General features: G+C 44.6%; 1 protein-coding gene across 2 annotated transcripts in view; it reads right to left on the bottom strand.

Moving 5' to 3' along the window:
* Nucleotides 1-12,678, bottom strand: part of LOC112267189 (CMP-N-acetylneuraminate-beta-galactosamide-alpha-2,3-sialyltransferase 4) — a 62,159-nt gene that overhangs the window by 18,853 nt on the left and 30,628 nt on the right. Inside the window, exons 3-5 of one of the 2 annotated variants that reach the window (XM_024445391.2) lie at nt 5,268-5,339; nt 4,286-4,358; nt 3,837-3,929 (exon numbers count right to left, since the gene is read on the bottom strand). In XM_024445391.2, the coding sequence (XP_024301159.1) occupies nt 3,837-3,929; nt 4,286-4,358; nt 5,268-5,289 (188 nt within the window). In that variant the 5' untranslated portion in view covers nt 5,290-5,339. Of the gene's footprint in view, nt 1-3,836; nt 3,930-4,285; nt 4,696-5,267; nt 5,340-12,678 lie in introns of those variants that run through there. The other variant, XM_024445390.2, reaches the window with a different exon arrangement.

The following is a 12,678-nucleotide window of genomic DNA, read 5'->3' on the forward strand; positions in this document are numbered from 1 at the left end:
CCATCTGGCCCAGCGGCCTTGTGAATGTTGACCTGTTTAAAGGTCATACTCACTGCGGCTATAGAGAGCATGATCACACAGTCATTCGAGAACAGCTGATGCTCTCATGCATGCTTCAGTGTTGCTTTCCTCGAAGCGAGCATAAAAAGGTATTTAGCCCGTTTTGTAGGCTCGCTTCACTAGGCAGCTCGCGACTGGGTTCCCCTTTGTAGTGTGTAATAGTTTGTAAGCCCTGCAACATCCACGAGCGTCAGAGCCGGTGTAGTAGGATTCATTCTTAGTCCTGTATTGACGCTTTGCCTGTTTGAAGCTTTGTCTGAGGGCATAGCGGGATATCTTAGAAGCGTCCGGATTAGTGTCCCGCTCCTTGAAATCGTCAGCTCTAGCCTTTAGCTCATTGTGGATGTTGCCTATAATCCATGTCTTCTGGTTGGGATATGTACGTCCGGTCACTGTGGGGACGACGTCGTGGATGCACTTATTGATGAAGCCGGTGACTGAGGTGGTATACTCCTCAATGCCATTGGATGAATCCCGGAACATATTCCAGTCTGTGCAAGCAAAACAGTCCTGTAGCGTAGCATCTGCGTCTTCTGACCACTTCCATATTGAGTGAGTCACTGGTACTTCCTGCTTTATTTTTTTTTAAACTTGTAAGCAGGAATCAGGAGGATAGAATTATGGTCAGATTTGCGAAATGGAGGGTGAGGGAGAGCTTTGTAGGCGTGTCTGCTTGTGGAGTAAAGGTGGTCTACAAAATGGTAGAAATGAGGTAAAAACAGATTTAAGTTTACCTGCATTAAAGTCCCCGGCCACTAGCAGCACCGCTTCTGGATGAGTATTTTCTTGTTTGCTTATGGCCGTATACAGCTCATTGAGTGTGGTCTTAGTGCCAGCATCGGTTTGTGGTGGTAAATAGACAACCATGAAAAATATAGATGAAAGCTCTTGGTAGATAGTGTGGTCTACAGCTTATCATGAGATACTCTACCTCGGGTGAGCAATACCTCGAGACTTCCTTAATATTAGACATCGCGCACCAGCTGTTATTGACAAATAGACACCACCCCTCGTCTTACTGGACGTAGCGGTTCTGTCCTGCCGATGCACGGAAAACCCAGTCAACTGTATATTATCCATGTCGCCGTTCAGCCACGACTCTGTGAAACATAAGATATTACAGTTTTTAATGTCCCGTTGGTAGGATAGTGTTGATCGGAGCTCATCCAGTTTATTATCCAGTCATTGCACGTTGGCCAATAGAACAGATGGGAGAGGCGGGTTACCCACTCGTCGAAATATTCTCCCAAGGCACCCGGATCTGCGCCCCCTGTATCTCCATCTTTTCTTCATGTGAATGATGGGGATTTGGGCTGGTCTGTGAGCAACAGTATATCCTTCGAGTCAGACTCATTAAAGAAAAAATATTAGTCCAGTTCGAGGTAATTAATCGCTGTTCTGATATCCAGAAGCTCTTTCCGGTCATAAAATATGGTAGCAGCAACATTATGTCTAAACTAAGTTACAAACTATGGAAAAACAAAACACACAAAATAGCACAATTGGTTAGGAGCCCGTAAAACAGCAGCCATCCCCTGCAGCGCCATTATCTAAGTCTCATAGCAAAGGGTCGGAATACTTTTGTAAAAATGGAATATCTGTTTGTTTATTTTTTTATACACTTTTCTAAAAAAAACTTTTTCACTTTGTCATTGCGGGGTATTGTTTGTAGATTGAAAAAAAACATTCATTTTAGAATAAAGCTGTAAAGTAACAAAAATGTGGAAAAGGTAATGGGGTCTGAATACTTACTGAATGTACTGTACAGTACTGAGACTCCAAGGAAAGGGGTGAGACAAACATCACAAGCACACTAGTAAAATGTATTACTCTATTACTGTCTCCTGGTGTTTGTTCTCTGGTTGGAATTTAACATGGAGGATTATGCTTTGGATATCCGCTGTTTACGAGTAAGTAACAGTTAGTCATTGAGATATATTACCATGGTGTGCCAGTTGTAGTTGTCAGTGAAAGACTAAGGGACAACTTGGGGGCTTCCAATTAAGAGTGACATTGTTATTGCCTAGGAGGTGTCATGACGTTGGCCTCTTTGGGTATAGCAAGCCCCATCCCCCTCTCCCTGCCTCCCCCTTTCCTCCTTCAACTATGTTGCTGTGGTCAGAGAGATGTCGTAAATTCCTGAGGATCTCCTCAAGGACACACAGTATAGAGAGAGTCAATTTTCATAGAGGACAAAGGAAATCCTTCCACCTCACAGAACCTGAGGTACAAACAAATTTCATGTTCCGGAGAAAGTATAAAAGATCAGTGAAGAATCCAGCTACGAACTGGTCCGTTTGTCACAATTTGGGGAAGCTCATGGGAGACGGTGTGGCCACATTACCATAACACTGTTAATATAATAGCCTCAGATATGAGATTTACATCTAATTGTTGTATAAGATGAATGAGTGAATATGATACTGTTTGTATAATTGTGTAATATGATTTTGGACTGTTTAATGAAGAAAAATACAATTCCCTTTTGATTTGAACTAAATCAGAGGTCCGCCCCTGAGCCCAGTTAGGGTCAGGCCTCCTGGGACAGCCCTTTTTCGGCCCTTCCGAATAAAACCCCCACTCGGGTGGGGAGACAAAGGTTAGGGGAGACAAAGGTTGTAGACCATTGCTGAATCTTTTAACCATACCACGTGGTTAAACTCTTAGACTATCGATACCGACAGAATAAGAACAAGTCTTTGATATTAATTACTAGTCTGCAGCTAGGAATTCGGTATCATTGAACGCAAAGAACGACAACCGCCGACACATCCATTCTATAACAAATGTCACTCTGAACTATCCCCCCTAACCAAACCGAGAGAGAGAGGGAGAGAGACAGACAATTCTACAAAAGAAACAAACTTTTCACCAGCGATCAAGACGACACACTGAGCGTAAATATATATATTGATTGCAATTGTTCCCGAATGAGTGAGCGTTCATGTGCAAAGGATTAGCATTTCAATTGTTATAATTATCACTCTGTAGTGACTTCTTAGTCTTCAGTTAATGATAGTAAAGACACGACAGAGGCCTCCCAGTGTCTGATACTGTAATTAAGCATCTGTTTTGCATGTGAAAAATGACCTGACCTTCTCAACACATGAATCAAAATCAGTTGGTAAACAGTATTGATCTTGAGAAAATGGAGCATTGCTAATCTCTATATTTTGCAGGTCATGTCTGAGGGGAGCTGAGAGGAGGCCAACTGAACTCTATGGTCTAGTGGTCAGAGAAAGAAATGGCTGACCCCAAGGTTGCCGGATGGAGCATATCACTGTTGAACGCTTGAGCAGTGCACAGAAATAGAACAGCTCCAGTACATACTGATAATAGCACAGAGTAAAAATAAATAGAGGACCATTCAAGTGTCCTGGACAAAGGTACTCAGCAAGCTAGAGAAATACATTTGTCCATTGTCCTCCTGAAAAAAAAACGTTTAATTGTGTGAATCGAAAGCTCCTTTAAAAAAACAGACTTGACCTTAGGGGTCTGTTTTCATTGACGATCCATCAGCAGTTTCAACTTAAACAATTGTTCCAGAAAATGTACTTTACTGAGTCAATTTGTAGAAAATTATTTCCTTTCATAATACAATTGTTCCTACTTACAAAAAATGATTACATTTACTGGTGACCGGGTGAAAACAGCCCCCAAATGTCAAAAGAAGCTGGCACCTTGCATTCCAGTAAAAGCATTGGCAGAAATTAGTTAAGACTTAAACCCATCACCCCCACCCTCCTCGTTTTAAAGACAGACACTCCATTACTCACTTAAAATTGAGGCTCTCCCACTTCTTCTGCTTTAGCCAGCCGCCACACAGTGACTTGCTAGGAGTCAAAAGAGACTTGCTGGTGCCTCCATAACTGAAAGAAAAGCACACAAATCACCACAGTTGGGACAAAAACTGCTGACTGTTTAAACACTCACCGTGCCCAGTGACTTTAGTTTAAAAAATGTAAAGGGTGGGTATCTATTGAAGGCCTAAATTGACTGCCGTTTACCCACTTAAAGCTGTGGGTAGACAAGATGTTGGCTAGGTGAATGGAGTGGGCTGTCAACATGTTGTGATTCAGCAGCGGGCCTTATTTCAAGGTTTCCTTTTCCTTCAGTAAAGCATAGATGAGCATCTACGTGATTGCTCTGCCTGCTGCTCCAGAGAGGGAGCTTCCAGGCAGTAGACCAGGGCTGAGGCCTGAGGGCCGAGCAGGAGAAGCCTTACCTCTGAAGGAAGACGTGGGAGCAGTAGTAGGAGACTAAGAACAGTACAACAGCGAACAGTCTAAAGCACCATCCTGGAGAGGGAGAGAACAACCACATGTAATAGATTAGAAACTAACATAATGCTTTTCTTGTATAGCCTGTGGTCAAATCCTAGTCTATGATATTTCAAATTGCTGCTAATTATGGCATGAGATTGCATGAGATCCAATCTGCAGGCAAGCAGGCAGGCACGACTGCAGGCAGATCTTCACATCCACTGGAGTGGAACGGAGGAGTGCTATTACTTGAGCAGTAAATAAATAAAAAACAAAGCAGCCCCTAGAACTTTCAGTTCCCACATCAAACAACTCTGCCGAACAAAAGTCTCCTCTACCTCCACACTAGCAACATGTCAATGACCACAAACATTCTCTCGTCTGGTAGATAAACACTCCCCCAGCCCAGACAGTGGTCTACATGTACAGGGGCTTAGGAGGGAGGGAGGGCAGTCCTCCAGCTCATAGACATACTCCCCACACATTTGTTCCAGGAATACAAATGGCTACTTATACGGTAAAGGCAAACATGTAGTGCCAAACTAAACATGGTCTCCATCGAGCTGAATCTGCTTTCTGGTACTGCCATTAACGGAGTCAGAGAAACCTTGGACTGGCTTTTCATTTTCAACACAGCAGCTAGGCAAACTGAAATGAGCTGGTATGTGAGAGCTAACATAAGGATGTCATTGTGTAACACTACATCTACCAAAAGCTTGAGTGAACTGAAAGAATGAAACTGTACTAGGCTAGATTTGTACAAATACTGTAAACCTTCTATAAAAAGAAAAGTAAAGAAAACAGTAGAAAACAAAACTATCCCATGTTTTTCATTTCAAGAACAACAACCACAAATGAAGACAGGAGTTAAATGTCTGATTAAAGTATTGTATGTGCAGGGGTGTATTGACAACAACTCCTGTAAGGAAGCAGCGGGGAGCTTACTTTTAGCAGTCTTTAGGGACATCTTCACATGCTCCTTCGCCCTCTCATCTCGGTACTGCGCATGATGTTACCCTGAGGGGGAAGGTGAAGGAAGAACTGCATATTAGCACCTCTAACATCAGGCTCAATCGGACAGGAGTGGCACCAGCAAATTAAATTAACCATATGCCTTAAACGGCACAATAAATGACATCTTTCTCCACCAGGATGATAAAATGAGAAACTGGGATTGAAATGAAACACCAAGACAATACGTAGATTACACAGTCACTTCAGGGGACTCTGGAGCACTGACTGATGGTAATAATTGCAGTGTTTCTCTGGCTTTGTGCTCATTGTGAAAAAAGTGGAATTGGCTGTCTCCAGTGACTATGCACCAGACAGTGTGGGAAAGAGCCATAGAGATTAGAGGTCGACCGATTAATCGGAATGGCTGATTAATTAGGGACGATTTCAAGTTTTCATAACAATCGGAAATCTGTATTTTTGGGCATCGATTTTGCAGATTTTTTTTTACACCTTTATTTAATCTTTATTTAACTAGGCAAGTCAGTTAAGAACACATTCTTAGTTTCAATGACGGCCTAGGAACGAGGCAGAACAACAGATTTTTACCTTGTCAGCTAGGGGGATCCAATCTTGCAACCTTACAGTTAACTAGTCCAACGCTCTAACCACCTGCCTCACGAGGAGCCTGCCTGTTACACAAATGCAGTAAGCCAAGGTAAGTTGCTAGCTAGCATTAAACTTATCTTATAAAAAACAATCAACGGATGTCGTTGTTCCAATGTGTGCTTAACCATAAACATCAATGTCTTTCTTAAAATCAATACACAAGTATATCATTTTTTTAAATCTCCGCTTATATTTAGCCAATATTGATCAGAGTTACCTTGTCCTATGGATATCTACACAGTTATACAATTGGCAAGGTGGTGTAAGCCTACACGAAACACAGACCTTATTTTAAGTGAATCTAAAAATATCCTATGGAATAAATGAATGAAGGAACCGCTTTTCAGATTTGGTAGGTGTCATGTGAATTATGACTTGCACTTTGGTGGTCAATTCTACCCATGTCCATTATTAAAATAGGATTTCCTGCATATAGAAATTACAGTTTTTGTTTTCAACATTCATCACAGGTAACTTAAACTCTATTTTTATTCAAACAGTTGAGAGTATTTGTCTCCTAAGCAGACTCTTCAGTATCATTGTCACTTCAGAGCTGTGTGTGTGTTTTACAGATGGCAGAGAAAAGCAGAGCACCAGTGTGGGACTATTACATGGAATTGGCACCAGGGAAAGCAAGGTGTCTAATTTGTGATAAAGATGTAAGCATGGGGTCAGCAACGGCTAAATCAAAAAATACCACCAACCTGTGGAATCACCTTAAGAACACCCATCCAAAAGCCCATATGTATTATATTAAGGTAAAATAAAAGTGTCCATTCAGTATTGTTGCAATTGTCATTATTACAAAAATGTGTGTATATATATATATATAAAACTTTCGGATTAAAAATCGGCCGATAAATCGGTATCGGCCTTTTTTGACCTCCAATAATCGGTATCGGCATTGAAAAATCATAATCGGTCGACCTCTAATAGAGATAGCAAGAGAGAGGCATAGAGAGCGAGAGAAGGAACATAAAATTTGACATACCAATGAAAAATACTTTAATCAGTTATAGAACCCATTGCCCTTTATGGCTGTGAGGTCTGGGGTCCGCTCACAATCCAAGAATTCACAAAATGGGACAAACAGCAAATTGAGACTCTGCATGCAGAATTCTGCTAAAATATCCTCGGTGTACAATACCAAATAATGCATCCAGAGCAGAATTGGACCGATACCCGCTAATTATCAAAATCCAGAAAAGAGACGTTCAATTCTACAACCACCTAAAAGGACGCGATTCCCAAACCTTCCGTAACAAAGCCATCACCTACAGAGCGATGAGAGTCCCCTAGTATTCACAAACAGAAAATAAAGTACATATTTACCTGATCTATTTGATATTAATGGTTAACAATTGATATTTAAATAATAGTCAGACATTTCTATCCTTCTAGTGTCTGTGTTTTTATAGTCTCCACTCATTCAGCTAATCTGGGCGTATGGTCACTAGAGATTGAGCTGAGAGATTGAGCTTGAGCTGACAAATTAGTTAAAGACTGCATTACATAGACAATAATGTGTTTTACTAGAGATAGCTTATGAGTAGAACCATCCCTCATTGTCTCAAAATCATCCTTGCAACTGGGAAACTAAGCCAGGGTTGGGTTAAGACAACAACCCCATGCAGATAACAACAGGATGAACCCAAAGTGGCTTATGATGCCCCAATCTGCATGGGAAGCCTGGAAACAACCATGACTAATTATTCTTAGTGTCAGCTATATAAAGAACTCTGCATTTGTGTAAAGGTTAAGCTGCTCGGCCCAACTTGACTAGTCTCATTATAGCAATAATCTATATTAAATAAAGATGATTGTTTGAAGATATTACTGTCTCTCTCAGTTATAATTTCCACGACAGACCCCACAGAGCCCCAGGACAGAAACACAATTAGACCCAACCAAATGATGAGAAAACAAAAAGATAATTACTTAACACATTGGAAAGAATTAACAAAAAAACTCAGCAAACTAGAATGTTATTTTACTCTAAACCAAGAGTTCACAGTGGCAGAATACCTGACCACTGTGACTGACCCAAAATTAAGGAAAGTTTTGACTATGTACAGACTCTGTGACCATAGCCTTGCTATTGAGAAAGGCCACCGTAGGCAGACCTGGCTCTTTAAGAGAAGACTGTGCATACTGCCCACAAAATGAGGTGGAAACGGAGCTGCACTTCCTAACATCCTGCCAAATGCATGACCCTATTAGAGACACATATTTCACGCAACACGCAAAATAAGTCCAGTCCAATTAATCCCCCAAATGTTTTAGAAACCTCCACTGGGAGTCCATTGAGCCCTGGTGCATGGCCGGGGGACATCTGGGTTACGGACAGAGGAATGTCCATTTCATCCCACTGTGCCAGAGAGAGCATAGGGAGTTCTGCAAACAAAATCTGAGCACACATAGGATCACACAGTTCTGCCCTATACAACTCAGTATAAATCTCCACAGCCCGCTCCCGCATCTCCCCACCACAGAGGTCACCTGCCCATCAGACAGCCGTAGATAATGCATACCCTTTGCTTCACCGCTCTGTCTTTCCAAACAAAAGAAGAAGAAGCTGGGAGTGTCCATCTCTTACAAGTGCTTCCTTTGCTTTAACCTGGAAAAAACTGCCCAGGTCCCTACGTAATTCAGCTAAATTAGCCTGGAGGACTCCATTGCCTTGCCCCACCATCTCTACCTCCATCTCACTAATACAACGCTCGAGTTCCCCCAATACTCTCCTAGCCTCTGGAGGATGAGAGAGCTGTTTACTGTTGACAGAAAAGCCGAATTTGGACTTTCCCCACATCCCACAATTGATTCAGAGACTTATACTCCTCTCTTTGCTGCCCCCACCTTTCCCAAAAATATCTGGAAACCTAAGCAAAAAATGTGAACCTTGTAAGAGCTTTACATTAAACTTCCAATAAAATGCATGCCGAGGCCCTGATGAAATAGACAGCTGAGCCATGGTTATGTTGTGAGCCGAAAAACCCACCGGGAGAATGGTAGCATCTAACAGCCTATTGCTCTGATTCCTGGACATGTAAAATCGATCATGTCAGGCTGCACTCACTCTAGCCCCAAAGACCTTCACCCATGTATACTGTCTTGTGTCAGGATATCTAGTTTTCCAAACATCCACAAGGTCGAACTGATTAATGATGTCCCTTAACACTCCCACTGAATGAGGCTCCCCATTTCTGTATTTCGTAAAAACCATTGTACAGTTCCAGTTCCCGCCGACCACCAGCGTCTCCTCAGGCGCTACCTGTGAGAGTTCCTGTCTAAGACACCCAAATAGAAGCCCCCCTGTGTTAGACGCATACACATTTATAAAGGCAAAATCCATGTTGTTAATTTCTGCTTTTACTACAAGCAACCTACCCCTACACAACTCATTTGAGGAGCAAATTTTTACAGATAGACCTGGTACAAAAAAGACTTCCAACCCTGCATTAAAATATGTCCCATGGCTCAACACACTTGCCCCTTTCCACCTGAGCCCCCAATCGACTTCATTCACCACATTACTATGCGTCTCATAAAGAAACAACACATGTACTTGTACTTTGTTTTACATATTCACCCAACACACTCCTCTTTCCTGCATCTCTGGCGCCATTTATATTAAGCGATCCAACCCAAAGAGCCTCCATTAGAAGTGGGAGAAAAGCCAGCAAAGAAAGAGTCCAATAAAATGCTCAAAAAGCCCAAGTGTCAGAAAAAAAACTATTCATTTAAACAGCGTCTGAAGGTAGACTTTTACGCACGGTTGTGACCCACTTACTCAACTTAAACCGTTTCCTGGGTGAGAGGACACCATGCCCCTCATTTTTCATAGCATGTTGTACTGATCTTACAAACTCTCATATCGAGAAAAAAAGCCTCAAGATGAACATTTTTCCCCTTAGTCTCATTCAGGAACCTTGTCAGTTCCCTCACTGAGCATTTTGACCCCTCTGCTTGACTGGCTGTCAGCTCCGGACCCATTGAAGAGGAGTCTGACAACAAAAACTTCTCATCATCCTCTTCCTCAGACTCACCTTCCTCATTGCCATCTCCCATCCTGACCACCTGCCCTTCCTCTCTGGTAGGGGGCCTCCCACCAAGCACCAGGCAAAGGTTCCATGGTGCCTTTGACCACCCCAGCCGTCTCCCCTCCCACCTCCTTTCATCTCCCCATTTTCCCTCTCCCGCTTGACACCCTCCTCCTCCCCCCTAGTCTCTTACACTGCCCCACTATGCTCTCCTCATCCACTAGCATAACCTGACTAGACCCGCCTCATCTACACCACCATCTATAACCTGACTAGACCCAGCCTAATCTACACCACCATCCCTGACCTAGACCCAGCCTCATCTACACTACCATCCATAACATGACTTGGCCCAGCCTCTGCTGCCTGCATCTCATTGCCCCACCTGCACGTTGACCTCGAAAAATCGGCACCAACACATTCCTTGCAAATATTTCGCTAGCATTGAGCCTACCCACCAAATCCACTATTTTCATGAACACAACCACAGTGTTGTTCCTTCATGTATAAGTTCAGCTCCTACCTGCTCACCGATGGCGAGCAGGACCTCTTCCGTCTTACTTCCGTTCTCTGGAACACACCTGACGTGCGTCTCCTCCACGCTAGGCAGTGAAGCCATCGCGGACACCACACCTTCCAAGCCCCAGGAAACTAAAAGTCTGTCCTCATCCTCCTTAACTTTGAAAAAAACAGTGGGTACCGATAAACGAACAGTGTGTTAACCCTCCACCATAGAAAATAAAAATGAAAAGAAAGCATCAATAAGAAAAACGCAGCTCAACTACACACGGCTTCTCAACTACCAAACACTACCAGCATACACTGCAAGAGAGAGAGAGAAGCATAGATATATATGTATATATTAGAGGTCAGAAATCAGTATTTTTAGACATCGATTTCGCAGTTTTTTTTTTACACCTTTATTTAATCTTTATTTAACTAGGCAAGTCAGTTAAGAACACATGCGGCGTATCGGCCGGGCTAGAGTGGGCATCGAGCCAAGTGCCATGAAGCCGGCTCTACGCAGCTGGTCTCCAGTGTGTCTCCTTGGGCCGGCTTACAAGGCACCAGCCTTGCGCACGGTGTCCCCGGTTCGCCTGCATAGCCCAGTGTGGGCTATTCCACCTCACCGCACTGGCAGGGCGACCGGGACCATTCAACCGGGTAAGGTTGGGCAGGCTCGGTGCTCAAGAGCTCCAGTGCGCCTGCACGGTCCGGTCTATCCGTCACCACCTCCATGCACCAGCCCTCCGGTGGCAGCCCCCCGCACCAGGCTGTCTCTCCGGCTCATCCTTACAGGTGCTCCCGCCTGTCCAGCGCTGCCGGAGCCTTCCTCCTCTCCAGCGCTGCCGGAGTCTCCCGCCTGTCCGGCGCCCCTCTGCCCAGAGCTGCCGGAGCCCCTCTGCCCAGAGCTGCCGGAGCCCCTCTGCCCAGAGCGGCCGGAGCCCCTCTGCCCAGAGCTGCCGGAGCCCCTCTGCCCAGAGCTGCCGGAGCCCCTCTGCCCAGAGCTGCCGGAGCCCCTCTGCCCAGAGCTGCCGGAGCCCCTCTGCCCAGAGCAGGCGGAGCCCCTCTGCCCAGAGCAGGCGGAGCCCCTCTGCCCAGAGCAGCCGGAGCCCCTCTGCCCCGAGCAGCCGCCCCTCTGTCCCGAGCAGCCGCCCCTCTGTCCCGAGCTGCCGCCCCTCTGTCCCGAGCTGCCGCCCCTCTGTCCCGAGCTGCCCCGCAGTCCAGTGGGGTCATTAAGTAGGGTCGCCGTGGCTAGGAGGCCACGGAAGGGGACAAGGTGGGGGACTAAGACTACGGTGAAGTGGGGGCCACGTCCAGCACCAGAGCCGCCACCGCGGACAGATGCCCACCCAGACCCTCCCCAATAGGTTCAGGTTTTGCGGCCGGAGTCCGCACCTTGGGGGTACTGTCACACCCTGACCATAGTTTGCTTTGTATGTTTCTATGTTTTGGTTGGTCAGGGTGTAATCTGAGTGGGCATTCTATGTTGGATGTCTTGTTTGTCTATTTCTATGTCTGGCCTGATATGGTTCTCAATCAGAGGCAGGTGTTAGTCATTGTCCCTGATTGGGAACCATATTTAGGTAGCCTGGGTTTCACTGTGTGTTTGTGGGTGATTGTTCCTGTCTCTGTTTTGCACCAGATAGGACTGTTTTAGGTTTTCTCACGTTTGTTGTTTTTGTTAGTTTATTCATGTATAGTGTCTTTATAAATTAAACATGAATAACCACCACGCTGCATTTTGGTCCGCCTCTACTTCACCCCAAGAGAACCGTTACACAGTTATAGAACCCATTGCCCTTTATGGTTGTGAGGTCTGGGGTCCACTCACCAACCAAGAATTCAAAACATGGGACAAACACCAAATTGAGAATCTGCATGCAGAATTCTGCAAAACATCCTCTGTGTACAACTTAAAACACCAAATAATGCAGGCAGAGCAGAATTAGGCCGATACCCTCTAATTATCAAAATCCAGAAAAGAGCAGTTAAATTCTACAACCACCTAAAAGGCAGCGATTCCCAAACCTTCCACAACAAAGCCATCACCTACAGAGAGATGAACCTGGAGAAGAGTCCCCTAAGCAAGCTGGTCCTGGGGCTCTGTTCAAACACAAACACACCCCACAGAGCCCCAGGACAGAAACATAATTAGACCCAACCAAATTATGAGAAAACAAAAAGATAATTAC

This window comes from Oncorhynchus tshawytscha, linkage group LG14, assembly GCF_018296145.1.
Source record: "Oncorhynchus tshawytscha isolate Ot180627B linkage group LG14, Otsh_v2.0, whole genome shotgun sequence".
Lineage (NCBI taxonomy): Eukaryota > Metazoa > Chordata > Actinopteri > Salmoniformes > Salmonidae > Oncorhynchus > Oncorhynchus tshawytscha.